Source organism: Sarcophilus harrisii, chromosome 1 (assembly GCF_902635505.1).
Source record: "Sarcophilus harrisii chromosome 1, mSarHar1.11, whole genome shotgun sequence".
NCBI lineage: Eukaryota > Metazoa > Chordata > Mammalia > Dasyuromorphia > Dasyuridae > Sarcophilus > Sarcophilus harrisii.
Window position 1 is genome coordinate 198,954,884 of NC_045426.1, and position 18,044 is coordinate 198,972,927.

Sequence of the window (18,044 nt, forward strand, 5' to 3'; positions counted from 1 at the left end):
CACTCAGCTTCCCTAAGAGAGTTAGGGCTAGATAAATAAATGATAATCATCTTCATAGAAATGATAACTGATTTTGTGGGAATTGATGAAATCATCAAGTGAAAAAGTATATAGCAGATAAAAAGAGAGCCCAGGACAGATCTCTGTGGAATGTTTATGTGTAGTGAGTGTGATTTGGCTAAAGATCCAGCAAAGACAGAGAGAAAAAAGTAATTAGACAAGTAGGAAGGAACCAGAACAGAGCAATATTTTAAAAACCTGGAGAGAAGAGAATATCAAGTAAAAAAAGATGATCGACTCAGAATCTACAGAAAAATGAAAGATCATTAGGTATGGCAATTACGAGACTATCAATAGTTTTGGAAAGAGCAGTTTCTGTTGAATTATGGGATCAGAAACCAGACATGGAGTCAGGACGACTTGAGTTCAAATACAGGCCCAAGCACTTACTAGCTTGACCTTAGGCAAGTCACTTAACCCAGTTTGTTTTAGTTCAGCATCTATAAAATGAGCTAGAGAAGGAAATAACCACTACAATATCTTTGCCAAGAAAACCCCAAATAGAGTCACAAAGAGCTAGGCATGACCAAAATGACTGCACAACAAAAAAATCACTTGCCAGCCATTCTCCATCTATAACTGCCTATTAGGCATTTCAGATTGGATGTTTCATATACATCTTTAACTCAGCATGTCCTAAACAGGACTCATTTTCTCTCTCCATAAACTTTTTTCCAAACTTCTCTATTATCATCAATACCATTCTCTTCCCAGTTAGCTAGATTACCAGATTCACAACTTAAGTATTGTCTTCAACTCTCTCTCGCATCCCACATTTAATTAAATTCCATAGATTCTACTTTTATAGCATCTTTCAAATATGCTCTTCTGACACTGCCATCAACCTAGTACAGTTACTCATCTCCTCATGCCTAAATTATTATAGGAGCTTTCTGGTTGGTTTCCCTAGAGCAAGGGATTTCCCCACTACAGTCCATTCTCCACTCAGCTGTCAAAATGCAGGTCTGACCTCACTATTAAATAAATTTCAGAGTTCCCCTACTACCTCATGGTTCAAATACAAAAAATCCTCTGCTTGCTTTTAAAACCCTTTAAAACCTGACTTGTTCCTATGTCTAGTTTTCTGATACCTTAGGCCCCTCCACATATTCTGTGGTCTTAATGACACTAGCTCTTTAGCCATTCCTTGAATAAGGTACTTCATTTCCTCATTCTAAACATTTTCATTGACAGTCCTCCATGCCTAGAAGACTTCCCTTTTTCATTTCTGCTTCTTAACTTCCTTGCCTCCCCACCCCCAAGTCTCAGATAACACTCCACATTCTATAGGAAGTTTCCCCTGAAGCTAGTGTCTTCCTTCTGTTAACAATTTCCAATTAATGCTAAAAATTTGTACACAGTTGTTTCTATATTAACTCCATTAGATTATGACTTACTTAAATGCAGGGAGTGTTTTTTGCTTCTCTCTGTATCCCTACAATTTAACATTGTACCTGGAACATTAAGTAGGCACTTAATAAATGGTAGTTAATGGGAAAAGATCCTCTGAACTCCGACCATGAATTTTCACTGGTTATTTCTCAAGTTTGGAATTCTCTTCTCTACTGTGTCTGCCTTCTGGCTTCCTTAAAGTTCTAGCTAAAATCCCAACGTCTATAAATCTTTTTTTATTCTTTTTAATGAAAGTGCCTCCCTCTCCTAGGCAATTTTTTCCAACTTATCCTATATATCTTATTTGCACATTGTCTCCTGCATTAGATTAGGAGTTCCCCGAAACTTTTGTCTTCCTTTACCAGACAAGTATCTGGTATATGAAGTCATTCAATCAATGTTTTGAGATTTTTTTTTTGTTATTGTTACAAAAAAGAAGAATTGTAATTATTCTGCATACAAATACCATACAATGTCAAATACAAATTGATAAACAACACTGAATATTAAATCAATAGAACACATGAGTGACTGAAGTACTTTATAATAGGATTTTAAATCCTATTTATATTTTCTATGGTTTTCTTATTTAAATTTCAGTTTTAAACATAAGGATAATTTCCCCTCATTTTAAGCAATATAGACACCTAGTGACAATATTAGTCAGTTATATTCCCTTCACCCAACCTTTTAACTACAATTCTATTCATGAGTTATATTTTCCTTCTTTGGAATTAAATGGAAAAAACCTGCCAGTATTATTCCAATCAGAGTTAACAGAGTCAGCTGAACAAAAAGTACAACAGATACTTAATTATTTCAAATTCTTCTCTCTCATAAATACTATAATTTTATTTAAAAGTACTTTTTGAAAGGCACATTTTTACTAATTTTGAAAAAAATCTAACATTTTTATTTGCAAAGATTTTTAAAAATCCTCAATAAATTAGCTACTGAGCAGCCACATATACCTAGAGGGACAGCAGTAGTAGATGTTGTAAATATTTTTCCTGCAGCAGTTGGTGGGGGTGTTCCAGGTGGAGTTGTCTCTATTCCACTCTCTTCCATCATTTTGCTTTGATTGTCATATACTGTAAAAATGTGGTATAAATAGTCAGAAAAAAAAAAGCAGGAAAAATCAGAGTTAGCACAGTCAAGTAAACATCCACATTTAATTATTTAAAATTTTTTGAAAAAGCATTTTGTTTAAAAAAAAAAATGTTAAGGTAGAATGAAGTCCTTAAAATTTTTAATGTGAAAAACATGGTCTTCATGGCATTCATATTCTGTTTTTGATGAATAAGAGAGGTAACATATACACAGATAGCTGATCTGGGAATCAGGAAAACCTAGATTCCAGGCACTTAACTTCTCAATAACCTACTCTATAAATTGTAGGTCAACAATTTCACCTCATCAGTCAGACTTACAAAATCACAAGTATGACAGAAGATTTCTTGCCTTCTTGGGGAGGGAAAAGAAAGAAGAGAAGGAAAAAAAAATTGAAACTCAAAACCTCATTTAAAAAATGAATGTTGAAACCTTGTCTTTATTGGAAAAAAATAATATACTATTTACAAAACAAAGAGCAGTTAAAAATCTTATCTACCTTCCATCTCTTATTTTTAGTAACATTCTTTTAAATTGCCCCTTTCTAAGAATATTTTCCCTTACTTTGTCATCCTTATTACTTATCTTCCCTGGAGGAGGATGTAGATAAATGTACTAAGACACAGAGAAGCAATAGCAAGAGGAAATACTATGTCATGTTTATAACATCATATGCATGAGACAAACTGCTTCTCCTCTACCATCTTCTTATTTCTAATGAAAGAGTTGTTAAGTAGGAAAGGGGAAAATATAAGGAAAGGACAAAGGTAACTATATAATTAGCAATCATAACTCTAAATAAATTGAATTAACTCATAAAATGGAAAAAAACAAAATGGATTAGAAAGCAAAAAGTAACATAATATGTTGAGGTCCCTCCCCCCACCTTTTTTTTTGCTGAGGCAATTGGAGTTAAATGACTTGCCCAGGGTCACACAGCTAAGAAGTGTTGTGTCTGAGGTCACATTTGAACTCGGGTCCTCTTGACTTCAGAGCTGGTGCTCTATCCACTGTACCACCTAGCTACCCCCATAATATGTTGTTTACAAAAACTTTACAAGAAATACAAAAATTCACAAAAAAATGAGGGGCTAAAACAAAATCTATTAGGCTTCAGCTTAACTTAAAAACAAAGAGGTAGCAATCAGGACTACAGATAAAGCTACCATAAATATAAATATAGATAAGCAGGAAGTTACAGGTAATAAATTACAAACCAACCCAAGACCAGATGAATTTACATGTAAATTCTAGCAAACATTTAAAGAACAATTAACTCAAATGTTATATAAACTATTTGAAAAAATAGGGAATGAAGGACTCCTACCAAATTCTTTTTATGACACAGACATGGTACTGATACCTAAACCAGAGAAAGAAAATTATAGACCAATCTCCCTAATGAATATTGATGCAAAAATCTTAAATAAAATATTAGCAAAAAGATTACAGAAAATCATCCCCAGAATAATACACATGACCAAGTAGGATTTATATGCGTCTATGCGTCTAGTTCAATATTAGGAAAACTATTAGCATAATTGACTATATCAATAATCAAAAAAACCAAAACCACATGATCACTTCTTTCCTATAATATATGATGGTTCTCTGTGAGCAGGTTTCTTGGGGAGGTTTTCTAGAGGTAGCCTTAATTTCAGTTCAAAGTAATAATCACTCCAAATGCAGCCAGCTGATAAAATCCAAATGTTTATTTTCTCCTTCCAAGTCTTATCTCTTTCCTTGGGCCTGGTTATCTTTCTTTGAAGCTTCTCTCCCTCCTTGGTTCCAAGAGCTCTTGCAGCTTGTCTTTTGTTGGCTCCAGCTCCCTCTGAATCTTGGTTCTCAATTCTCCTGACTGAGCTCAGCTGTTTTTATGCTCTTTTAGAGGTGTAAACTCAAAGGTTGACTCCTCTGAGAGTGGGATTATGGGAGGTGTGAATTTAGATATCTCATACTGAACCCTGAAATCTCCCAAACATGTGAACTAATGTGTGAACTCTCAAAGGTGTTAACTTAAGCGTTATCACTAGGATTCTAACATCAATAGGTGCAGAAAAAGCATTTGATAAAATCCAACATCCACTCCTATTAAAAACACGAGAGTATAGGAATAAATGGACTTTTCCTTAAAATAGTCAGTAGCATCTATTTAAAACTGTCAGTAAGCATCATATGTAATGGGGATAAACTGGAACCATTCCCAATAAGATCAGGAGTGAAACAAAGTTGCCCGCTATCACCATTACTATTCAATATTGTATTAGAAATTCTAGCTTCAGCAATAAGAGTTGAGAAAGAGATTAAAGGAATTAGAGTAGGTAGTGAGGAAACCAAATTATCACTCTTTGCAGATGATATGATGGTATACTTAGAGAAGCCCAGAAATTCTACTAAAAAGCTATTAGAAATAATGTACAACTTTAGCAAAGTTGATGGTTATAAAATAAACCCACATAAGTCATCAGCATTCTTAAACATCACTAACAAAATCCAACACCTAGAGATACAAAGAAAAATTCCATTTAGTAACTGCCAATAGTATAAAATATTTGGGAATCTATCTGCCAAGGGTAAGTCAGGAACTATATGAGCAAAACTACAAAACACTTTCCACACAAATAAAATCAGATCTAACCAATTGGAAAAAAATTTAAGTGCTCTTGGATAGGGTGAGCAAATATAATAAAGATGATAATACAACCTAAACTAATCTGCTTATGTAGTGCTATACCAATCAGACTCCCAAAAAACTATTTTAATGACTCAGAAAAAATAACAAAATTCACTGGGAAGAACAAAAGGTCAAGACTTTCAAGGGAACTAATGAAAAAAAAAAAAATCAAATGAAGGTGGCCTAGCTGTACTAGATCTAAAACGATATTATAAAGCAGCGGTCACCAAAACCATTTGGTATTGGCTAATAAATAGACTAGTTGATCAGTGGAATAGGTTTGGTTCAAAGGACAAAATAGTCAATAACTTTAATAATCTAGCATTTGACAAACCCAAAGACCCCAGCTTTTGGGATAAGAACTCACTGTTTGACAAAAACTGCTGGGAAAATTGGAAATTAATATGGCAGAAACTAGGCACTGACCCACACTTAACACTGAAACCAAGATAAGGTCAAAATGGGTTCATAATCTAGGCATATATAATGAGATTATAAATAAATTAGAAGAACATAAGATAGTTTACCTCTCAGACTTATGGAGGAGGAAGGAATTTGTGACCAAATAAGAACTAGAGATCATTACTGATCACAAAATAGAAAATTTTGATTATATCAAGTTAAAAAGTTTTTATACAAACAAAACTAATGCAGACAAGATTAGAAGGGAAGCAAAAAACTGGGAAAACATTTTTACAGTCAAAGGTTCTGATAAAGGCCTCATTTCCAAAATATAGAGAGAACTGACTCTAATTTAAAGAAATCAAGTCATTTCTCCAATTGATAAATGGTCAAAGGATATGAACAGATGATTTTCAGACAAAGAAATTGAAACTATTTCATATGAAAAGATGCTCCAAATCATTATTAATCGGAGAAATGCAAATTAAGACAACTATGAGATACCACTACACACCTCTCAGATTGGCTAGGATAACAGGAAAAAATAATGATGAATATTGGAGGGGATGTGGGAAAAATGGGACACTGATACATTGTTGGTGGAATTGTGAACGCCAACCATTCTGGAGAGTGATTTGAAACTATGCTCAAAAAGTTATCAAACTGTGCATACCCTTTGACCCAGCAGTGTTACTACTGGGCTTATATCCCAAAGAAAGCTTAAAGACAGGAAAGGAACCTGTATGCGTAAAAATGTTTGTGGCAGCCCTTTTTGTAGTGACTAGAAACTGGAAATTGAATGGATGTTCATCAATTGGAGAATGGCTGAATAAGTTGTGGTATATGAATGTTATGGAATATTATTGTTCTGTAAGAAATGACCAGCAGGATGAATACAGAGAGGCCTGGAGAGACTTACATGAACTGATGCTGAGTGAGAAGAGCAGAACCAGGAGATCATTATATACTTCAACAACAGTACTATATGATGATCAATTCTGATGGACGTGGCCATCTTCAACAATGAGATGATTCAAATCAGTTCTATTTGTTCAATAATGAATAGAACCAGCTACACCCAGCAAAAGAACTATGGGAAATGAGTATGAACCATAACATAGCATTTCCACTCCTGTTTTTGTCCACTTGCATTTTTTATTTCCTTCTCAGGTTATTTTTACCTTATTTCCAAGTCTGATTTTTCTTGTGCAGCAAAATAACTGTATGGATATGTATACATATATTGTGTTTAACATATATTTTAACATATTTAACATATATTGGTTTACCTGCCATCTAGGGGAAGGAGTGGGGGAAAGGAGGGGAAAAGTTGGAACAGAAGGTTTTGCAAGGGTCAATGCTGAAAAATTACCCATGCATATATCTTGTAAATAAAAAGTTATAATAAAAAATTAAAAAAAAAGACAAAAACCAACTTGGATCAGGAAGACAGGATTCAATACTTAATAGGATCATGTGTAACTGACTTAAACTCACACAGTCTATTTCTCATATGTATACTAGGGATAATATTTACATAGGCTAAATTATAGGATTGTTGTGAGGAAAAGGTTTTGTAAACTAAAAATTCTAAATAAAGATTAGTCATTATTATTCTTAAAAAAAAAAAAAACAAATTACAAACCAATATCAATACTTAATATATCATTACATTTATATGATTGAAAGAAAATAATCAAACTGGAGGAAGAAAAAAAAGAACACTACTATATACACTATAGTGGAAGGTGTTGAAGGCATGTACAACTAAAGAATACTTAAAAGAAATAGATCTCAGGAGATTAATGAAATTGGACAGAAAGGAATTTGCATATCTGTTTTACACTACACATGATACCTTTACAAAGAATGACAGAGTACTGAGGCAGAAATATTTCAATACAAAGCATATAATGGCAGAAATGCAAAATATATTATTTAATGATCACAATGTAATAAAAATTACATTAAAAAAAAAAACCCAGCCCTTAAAGATTTTTTTAGTTGGATACTAAATAATACAATTCTATAGAAAGGGTAAATCAAAGAACAACTTATACAAACAAGAGAAAATTGTATTAATGATGACAACAAGGAACTATATCTATAAAGTGCTTTCATCAACAAATCAAATAATGGCTTCCACAATCCAAAAGACATGAAAAACTGAATTTAAAATCATCAATTAAATAACAAATTCAAAATTCTGAATATTAAGGAAGAAATCAAACTGGAAGCAAAAAAAAAAAAATTCAACTGGTTAATAAAAAACCAAGATAAAAAAAAAAACAGAAAAATATCTAATTTTAAAGAGAAAAGAAAATTCTTAATAATAAAAGGAAAAAGAATTCACAATAAAGATAATTATAAGAAATCACTTTACTTAGTCATATACTAAATCCATAATTTAGAGAACATAAATGAATTAAAAATTACAAAATACCAAGACTGGCAAAAGAAAAGACTAAATGACCAATCAATGAAAGAAAGAACTCAATGATCATATAGAATTATAAGTGAATTCTATCAAATATTCAAAAATAATTAATTCCAATATTATGTAAAATGATGCAATTAGAAAACATCCTAACAATCTCTGATACCATCTTTAGATTGTATTTGTATATATGGCTTGATACTTAAGGCAAGAAGAAACAAAGCAAAGAAAAAATCTAACAACCAATAATCCTAATGAATACTGATTTTAAGTTATTAAAATATTAGCAAGTAGGTTATAATAAGACAATGGAAAGATTATATACTATGACCAGGTTGAATTTATACAAGGAACCAAAGGGTTGGTTCAATATAAGACTACAAATATAATAAGTCATTTTGAAGAAGACTAAAATTATAATAAACCATGTTAGTGCAATAAAAATCAAATTACATTAATCAATGTGGGAAAAGTTGACAAAATCCACAATACCTGTTTCTATTAAGAACTAGGAAACACAGAAATAAATGGTCCTTTTCTTACTAAATAGTATCTATCTAAATCCAAAACAATTTATATAGGTGAGAAAAGTTGAGAAGCCTTTCCAATAAAATAGAGGTAAGGCAAAGATGTCATTATCAACACTACTATTTTAACATATCACTAAAGATCTGTTAGCTAAAGAAATAAGGCAAGAAAAAGAATCTGAGGAAACAAGCATAAACAAGAAGAAAACAAAATTAATGCTTTTGGCAGATGATATGATAGCATAATGTAAGAAATCAGTCAACTAAAAATTGAAACAATTCCCTACCAAAGGATAGAGGAAAAGCCACATAAATCATCAGCATTCCTGTATATAAGCAACAGAACTTATCAGCCGGAAAGAGAAGCTATATACAAAAATTAGAGAAGTTATAGAATATCTGGAAATGTACTGATTCAGGAATTATATGTGAGAATGAACTGATCCTTTTCTCTTTCATTGACTGACTGTTCCTCAACTTTTACACCATAATGGCCTAGAGCAAAAGTCTCCTTCTGTATTCCTCCCCCCAATTTTCACCACATGGAACTAACTTTCTTTTTTTTTTTTTTTTTTTTTAAATAGCCTTTTATTTACAGGATATATACATGGGTAACTTTACAGCATCAATAATTGCCAAACCTCTTGTTCCAATTTTTCACCTCTTACCCCCCCACCCCCTCCCCTAAATGGCAGGATGACCAGTAGATGTTAAATATATTAAAATATAACTTAGATACACAATAAGTATACATGACCAAAACGTTATTTTGCTGTACAAAAAGAATCAGACTCTGAAATATTGTACAATTAGCTTGTGAAGGAAATCAAAAATGCAGGTGTGCATAAATATAGGGATTGGGAATTCAATGTAATGGTTTTTAGTCATCTCCCAGAGTTCTTTTTCTGGGTATAGCTAGTTCAGTTCATTACTGCTCCATTAGTAATGATTTGGTTGATCTCGTTGCTGAGGATGGCCTGATCCATCAGAACTGGTCATCATCTAGTATTGTTGTTGAAGTATATAATGATCTCCTGGTCCTGCTCATTTCACTCAGCATCAGTTCGTGTAAGTCTCTCCAGGCCTTTCTGAAATCATCCTGTTGGTCATTTCTTACAGAACAGTAATATTCCATAATTTTCATATACCACAATTTATTCAGCCATTCTCCAACTGATGGACATCCATTCAGTTTCCAGTTTCTAGCCACTACAAAAAGGGCTGCCACAAACATTCGTGCACATACAGGTCCCTTTCCCTTCTTTATAATCTCTTTGGGATATAATCCCAGTAGTAACACTGCTGGATCAAAGGGTATGCACAGTTTGATAACTTTCTGAGCATAGTTCCAAACTACTCTCCAAAATGGTTGGATTCGTTCACAACTCCACCAACAATGAATCAATGTCCCAGTTCACATGGAACTAACTTTCAATGATTTAGCTATCCTGACAAGTATAAAACATTCTTTGTAGAAATAAAAGCAGATCTAAATAATTGAAGAAATACAAATTGCTCATGAGTAGGAAGTAATACTTCCTAATTTATATAATTAATTGCTATCCCAAATTCCCATAAGAATATCTTATAAAGTTAGAAATAAAGATGACATATGAAAAATAATCATATGAATATATCAAATAGAATATGAAAAAATAAAAGTTCAACAATCTAATGGGTAATAATGCAAAAAAGGTAATCTGTCAGATCACAAAATTTCCTACAAAGCATTAAAAATTTAAATGATTTGGTACTTTTTTTTTTTTTAAAGAGGGGACAATCAGTGGAACAGAATAGATATAAAACATAGAGAAGCAAATACAGTAACATTGTGCTTAATAAACCCAAAGACCTCAGTTACTCGAGGAAATTACTATTTAAAGAAAGGAAGAAGAGAACAAATATTTATTAAATGCCTAATCTGTGCCAGATACTGTGATAAGTGCTTTATAAATATCATCTCATCTAATCCTAACCCGAGATAGGCTGTAATATTGTCAGTGAAGAGTAACTTGTCTATGACAAAAATATTTATAACAGTACTTTTTATTTTATCAAAGGACTAGAAAATAAAGGGATGCCTATCAATTGAGGAATAACTAAACAATCTATTATATAAATGTAATGGAACAGTAATACATTTTAAGAAATTAAGAATATGCAGAATTCAAGTTAAGTTGAAAAGACATATAAACTGACAGTGAATTAAGGAAAATGAAGATGATATAGCTAGTTTTTGCTTAAGTGGATTGTAGACAGTTCACCAGAACTCTCCCTCCACTCAGTGGGTTCCAAGTGGCCCTAATCCTGACACCTGAGTGGCTTCAGTTTCTGGAATCCCACCTCAAGCCAGAGAGCTTCAGTGGCTGAGCACAAAGATTCTTAGTGTAGGGCCTATTAATTCTGCCCACACCAGAGCCTGAATCTGCATAATGAGAATTTAAATCAAGAACTGTCTTTAATCTATGATGCTCATAATAATGTAAAGGAAACACTGAAAATCTTACAAACATTAATAGATACAGTGATTCATAAGGACCTCAGAAGACTTAATAGTAAAGCAAGTCGTTGGCTTCTAGCAATAAATGGAGACTAATGTTGAAAAATAAAACACACATTTTCACACAGACCAATGTGCTGATTTACTCTGCATAATTACACTTGTTACAAGTGAGAGCTGTAAAGGGGTAAGAAGAAAAATCAGTGGAAAATTAAACTGATGTTAAAAAAAGACAAGACAATAAAATATTTCAAAGAAAAGGGAGTAATAAAGATAAATAAAGACACTAACCCTGCTAAATATAAAACAGTAAATTCATAAAATTACTACCAAAAAGTATAAAGCATAAACCACAGCTACTTTCTAATAGATCTTTAGAAGTTTAATAATCTGAGATCTGATATATAAAATGATTCTTAGAGATTTAAAGTCATAAATTTGTATTAATTATTAACAAGATAATTATATTAAAACAGTAAAATATGAAAGATGGAAGAAAATAGTGCTTACCTATATATAGTTTTTATAAATAATATTCAACAAAGAGTAGAAATAGAGATGCTTCAGTGCAACAGAAGATGAAGAAATTGGAGACCTGAGTCCTAGTTCAATTCTACTAACTCATTAGGTAGGTTTTAGATTCCTAATATATAAAATGAGGGGGCCTTCCTCTTTCAGAGATGGCAAGATAAAATAAATTAGATCTGAATAAAGAGTTGGGAGGTTTAAATGAGCCACCATAAGTAAAGTGTTCTGCAAAATTTAAAGGGTTATATAATTTATTATTATTATTATTATTAAATAAAGATAACACTATTTGTATCACCTCCACAAGACAATAAAATATTTTTCTTGCCTTTCATCAGTGATACGGAAAACATGTTTCAATATAAAGACCACTGGTCTCGGAGTCTGAACACATGAATTCACAGACTAAATCTGCCACTTCCTACCTCTAACTTTGGGAAAAATCATTTTGCCTCTCTGGCCTATTTCTCATCTGTAAAATGGGAATGATAACCTATCTTACTTGAGATGTTGTAAAATGAATTATCAGAAAATTTTACTCCCTTCATCATCATTACACAACTAAAAATTTTCAGAAAATAATGCTAAGTTTAAAACACAGCTATACAGTAACTATTAAGATGATTTTTGTGCCAAAAAAATTACTTTAGGGATGAGACACTGCTAGATCGTCAATAAGTCCAAGAGCCCAAACTCTTTATTGTTAATTAATAAAAAAGGCCTACCTGCTTTTGTGGAATTATTCAGACCTAGCTAGTCAACACTCAGCCTCAGCACCCTGACAAGTTTTCAGTTTCCTTGTGAAAGAAAAAGAGGCTGGGTTTATCCAAGTGTTGGAGTATCCTTATAGAATAGTCTTTCTATTCTCCCTTAAGTGCTCAATGACTTATAAGGCAGTCATTCCAACATCAGATATAAACCATTAGGAAACTGGCCTCAGTCAAGAACATTCCTAAAACTTTGTATCTTCAGCAATGACCATAATGCTTGGCATCTAGTAGGTGCTTAATAAATTCTTGTTACTTGAATTTTTGTCTATTCAATTCCTTTCTCATTTTTGCTTCTTAAAATTATTTTCCTCTAAAACATCCCTTTTCATGAAATTCCTTAGCCTTGCTAAGGATAACACTTTCCTATTCATCAAGGTTCTCAAGCTTATCTTTAACACTTCATTGTTCCTCAGTTTACAAATCCAAATCAATTTTTTAATTGGCTCTCTACATGAGGATGAAACCATGGATTTCTGTAAGGTACTAGTAGTATTCTGTAAGGTACTGAGTAAGAGTATTCTTTTACATTTATATAGCACTTTAAGGGTCACAAAACACTTGATAATTATCTCCTCTGATCCTTACAGCAATAATTTGAGTTAAGTAGCCTAAATATTATTATCCTCATAGTACAGATAAAGAAACTAGGGCTCAGCAAGTCCAAAGTGACAGAGCTGCTAAACTGAGTTAAGACTAGGATCAAAATTTCTGACTCCAAATTCAGATCACACTCTCTCCTCCTTATATTTCTTTCTTACTATGTTAGTAACAGGATAGTACACCTATCCTGCTCTGGCTTCATCTTCTCTTTCCAGTCTAGATCTTTTAGTTAACAATATCTACTTCACACTACTCTCTATTCTTGACCCCTTTGTCCCCTGTCCTAGTATTGCTCAACTCTTGATATACTCCCAACTATGAATTAATTCCCCATGTGCCTCCCTAATTCACATGCTGCTGAAACAAACCCCGAGGAAAGCAGCAACCAAGCTACCTTGTCTACTACAAACTTCTTAAGCAATCTCAACTGCACTCTCATTGTACTAACGCAGTCACTTCCTGATTGATTCTCCATGCCTTTTCAGTTCCAAAACTTCTCTCCTCCAATAAAGACCATTTACCTCGGAATTCTCTCTACAAACTTCAAACTATCATCCTACATTTCTCTTCTTTCTCAGACAAATTGTGAAGAAAAGATGGTTATTGCCTTCCCTCTTCTTTTACTGACTTCTCAAGTGTTTGCAATCTGGCTTCTGACCTCAACACTTGATTGAAACTACTCTCTCTACAATTACCAGTGATCTTTTTCTCTCTCTTTCTCTCTTTTTTTAATCAATCTTTTGTATCTTCTTGGAAAGATTTTTTAAAAAGCTTTTTATTTTCAAAATACATGCAGTTTTCAACATTCACCTTTGTAAAACCTTGTGTTCCAACTTTTTTTTTCTCCCTCCCTTCTTTCCACCCCCTCCCTTAGATGGCACCAGTGATCTCTTAATTGCAAAACAAAACCTGATAAGACTTCTTGCAGCCTTCATATTTTTCAAGATTTCCATAATACTTGACTAAAGTTTCTTAGATGGATCTCTATCCAGATGCTGCCCTTGTAAAGCTGAAAGTAGCCCAAGGCTCTGTCCAGTTCTGTTCTCTTTATACCTCTTGTCATCTGGTTATGTATCAGGTTGCAAGCGTTTATCATCTCTAAACAGATAAATCAAAGACCTGTATATCATGATTTAGTGTCTCTTCTGATCTCCAATTACCATTAGACACTACAAACAATGTACTATCATTGCAATTTCCCATTCCAAATATCTCCTTTTGAACTTCCCTGTTTCTGTCAAAAGTACAACCATTATTTCTATCACACAGATTTTACAAACTTAGGATCAACCTTGATGCCACACAATCTGTTGCTAAATGTAGTTTTTAATCTCTACAACCTCTCCCCCATAGGTCTCCTCTATCTCACACAACTCTTACTATATCTTTATGGACTACACAATTAATTTCCTGATTGATCTCCCTATCTCAAATCTTTCCCTGTTTACACAGCTACCAGAATTATTCTTCTAATGTCAAAAGATTCCCAGTCAATAAATTCCAGCGGCTCCATGGGAGCAAATATAAACTCTTCTGGCACTTTTTTTTTTATCTTTCCACTTTCACTGGGGGGAAAAAAAGAAAGAATCCATTCACACAGAATTTCCATTTCTAACTCATCTCACATAATTCACCCATCTTTCCTCACTATTTCCTCGTTCACTCCTATTTCACAAGAGAAGGTGACACTTCTTGCCAAGACCAACTCATGTCTAGCTTGATCTCATTCACTTCCATTTTCTGTAGCAAAAAGCCCTCACTATCATTCCTAGTGTTCTATTGGATGCTTAAATGCTATCTACAAACATCATCTCACCCATGTATAGTAAACCTTCATTTCATCTAATTATCCCTGCTATATATTTGTGTGCCCTTTCCCCACTAAACTCTGAGAGTCATCTACAGTAGGTGCCTTCACTTCCTCTCATTTTAAAAATCTCTACAATTTGGCTCTCTGCATCATTCCACTGAAACTGCCACGTCCAAAGTTACCAATGACTTTAATTTCAAAATCTAATTACGTTTTCTCAGCATTCATTCTTCAAGGCCTTTCTGTACCCTTTTTCAGTAATGCCAGGATTCTCTCTCCTTCCTCAGCTCTCATGACACTGTTTGCTCTTAGCTCTCCTCGGTCTCTTTTGCTTTCTTCTTTCATGTCATGCACATTAACCACGAGCATCCCTCTACACCTTTGTCCTGGGCTCTGGGCCCTCTTCTTTTTTCTCTCTATACCTCACCTGCTAATTTTAGCAGCTTCCTGTAAATTCAACTTTAATCCCTGTACAGATCATTCTATATCCTGGTTTCTCTCCCAAACTAAAGGTCCTCCTCATCAACTCACTGCCTTTTGGACATCTCAAACCAGAAGCCCCATAGCACGCTCAAACTTACTTTTCCACCCCAACCTTTATTTCTTAATTTTTTTATTAGTCAAGAGCACTATCCTCAGTTACTAAGGTTATCTTGATGCATCCCTAACTCCTCCTTCTCATCAATCCACTGTCAAACCTTATCATTTCTAGCCTCACCTTCTTTATCTCCCATCACATAATTACTATAATAGCTCAAGCCCTCACACACAGTGACATAGTCGCCACATAGGTGATTAAAGGTGACTGACCCCTGTTATTCCAGAACATTCCAGAACACATAGACTATAAGTCTGGAAAAGGATCTGAGAAATCAATGGAGCCTTTTCTAATTAAATTGCATGCGAATGCCGATGAGGAAACCCTTAATAAAAGCTTTCCCTTCCTCTATGTCCCACCTCCGGTACTTACAAGCTGTGTGATGTTGGGCAAGTCACTTAATCTCTCCGTGATTTAGGCTTCTCCCGAAGGAAAAAAAAACTGCAGCACCGGTGCGACCTGCACGGAGAGAAGGAAATCCGTATTCCGGTGGGGAAGCGCTTGGGGGGAGACTCCAGCCGGACTAAGGGTCCGAGGGTGGGGGATGGGCGGTGCCTGAGGCTCCAATTCCCCTCCCCCGTATCTTACTTAGCTTTGAGTTCCCCATCTAAAGAGCCCCGTAACTTACCTCCCAGAGAGCCAGTCGGCACAAACGCGGCGCCGCTGCTCCACGCTTCTGCCACGTCTCCAGCGCCGACTCCCTCCCTCCCTCCCTCCCTCCCTGCCCACATCCTCCAACAAGTCACTCATTAACGTTAGGCCCCAGCGAGGCTCATTTTCCAACGCCCCGCGATGCTTCCCAAGCTTCTCTGCCCCGGCCCGCTATGACGCCCCCTCCCCCCAGCCAGCCACGCAGCTAGGGAGAGCCCCCACAGACCCGGAGTCCCCGGACGGGCCCGCCCCCGCCCCCGGAGAGTGAGTGGCAGTAGGAGTTCCGTCAGCCCCGCAGAGGCTCACCTAGGCCGAGACCGCGCGGCGAATGGCGGCCTTGAGGGGGAGGGCACCGGCTGTCACTGGAGGGGAAGGTCGGCGGGCAGAGCCGAGGGCCCAGCCAAACGCCCGGGATGCCCCTGGTCCAGAGCTGGCACCCAGAAAAAGCCTCCTCGGCCTCCAAAATGGCCGGCGGCAGTGACGCGTCCCCGCCACGTCAGCCCTCCCGGCCCCTCCTCTGCCGCGGTGCTCCAATCGGCGCCGCGCCCGGCTCCGGAGCTCCGGGCCGCCGGGAGCCGCGCGGGAGCGGCCGGGAGCCGCCGGGAGCCGCGGGACGTGGCAGCCCCGGGGAGCAGGGGCGCGGGTCGCCCCAAGGGCAGCAACGTCATCTCTTAGCCATGAGCAGGTCCGGGAGATCTGTAAGGCGCTTCTCCTGGGAGTCTGGGCCTGGAGCCCGGCAGAAGCCACTCGGATTTGGATCAGAAAGGAGAGCTGTAAAGAACCCCTCCTACTGCAGACGAGAGTGTGAGGCTCTGGGTGTTTGAGCTGCTCCGGCTCCAGGTGGTTGGGGTTCGATCTCATCGGACTCCTCCTGACCCCATTCGGGGTTTTCTTCCTGCAGATGCTGGGATGGTTTATCATTTCCTTCTCTAAGTCATTTCACAGGCAAGGAAGCTGAGGTGAACGGAGTCGAGTGATTTCCCAAGGATTTTAACTCAATTTGTCAAATCTGTATTCTCTGCACCACCAAACCGTCTCTTGCCTCCAGAGTCAGTATTCATTTACCTATGTACAATTATCCATCAAATAGTATTCAAACACCTAATATGTGCCAGGTTCTAGGGATATAGTCTGATGGGTTAGACAACAGGCTGTGGTCTATCCATCCATCCATCTATCTGTCTACATCTATCCATCTATATGTATCTATCTATCTATCTATCCATCTATCTATCCATCCATCTATCTGTCTACATCTATCCATCTATATCTATCTATCTATCTATCTATCTATCTATCCATCTATCCATCCATCCATCTATCTGTCTACATCTATCCATCTATATCTATCTATCTATCTATCTATCTATCCATCTATCCATCCATCCATCTATCTGTCTATCCCTCTATCATCATCTACTCATCTATCATCTATCATCTATCTCTATCTATCTATCCATCTACATCCATCCATCCATCTGTCTACATCTATCCATCTATATCTATCTATCTATCTATCCATCTATCCATCCATCCATCTATCTGTCTACATCTATCCATCTATATCTATCTATCTATCTATCTATCTATCCATCTATCCATCCATCCATCTATCTGTCTACATCTATCCATCTATATGTATCTATCTATCTATCTATCCATCTATCTATCCATCCATCTATCTGTCTACATCTATCCATCTATATCTATCTATCTATCTATCTATCTCATCTATCCATCTATCTATCTATCCATCTATCTATCTGTCTATCTATCTATCATCTATCATTCACCACTCTTTCCTCTATCCATCTATTCTATCTATCCATCTATCTATCCTCTCATCTATCTGTCTACATCTATCCATCTATATTCTATCTATCTCTATCTATCCATCTATCTCATCTATCCATCTATCTGTCATCATCTCTCATCATCCATCATCTATCTATCTATCTCATCTATCTCCATCTATCTATCTATCT

At 35.8% G+C, this 18,044-nt stretch overlaps 1 protein-coding gene across 2 annotated transcripts in view; it reads right to left on the reverse strand.

Annotated features, from left to right (window-relative positions):
* PRRC1 (proline rich coiled-coil 1) overlaps nucleotides 1-16,546 on the reverse strand; it is a 41,869-nt gene extending 25,323 nt beyond the window's left edge. The window contains exons 1-3 of one of the 2 annotated variants that reach the window (XM_031968530.1): nucleotides 16,366-16,546; nucleotides 15,781-15,867; nucleotides 2,424-2,543 (exon numbers count right to left, since the gene is read on the reverse strand). In XM_031968530.1, coding sequence (XP_031824390.1) covers nucleotides 2,424-2,523 — 100 coding nt within the window. In that variant the 5' untranslated portion in view covers nucleotides 2,524-2,543; nucleotides 15,781-15,867; nucleotides 16,366-16,546. Of the gene's footprint in view, nucleotides 1-2,423; nucleotides 2,544-15,780; nucleotides 15,868-16,365 lie in introns of those variants that run through there. The other variant, XM_031968537.1, reaches the window with a different exon arrangement.
* Nucleotides 16,547-18,044: the final 1,498 nt, after the last annotated feature.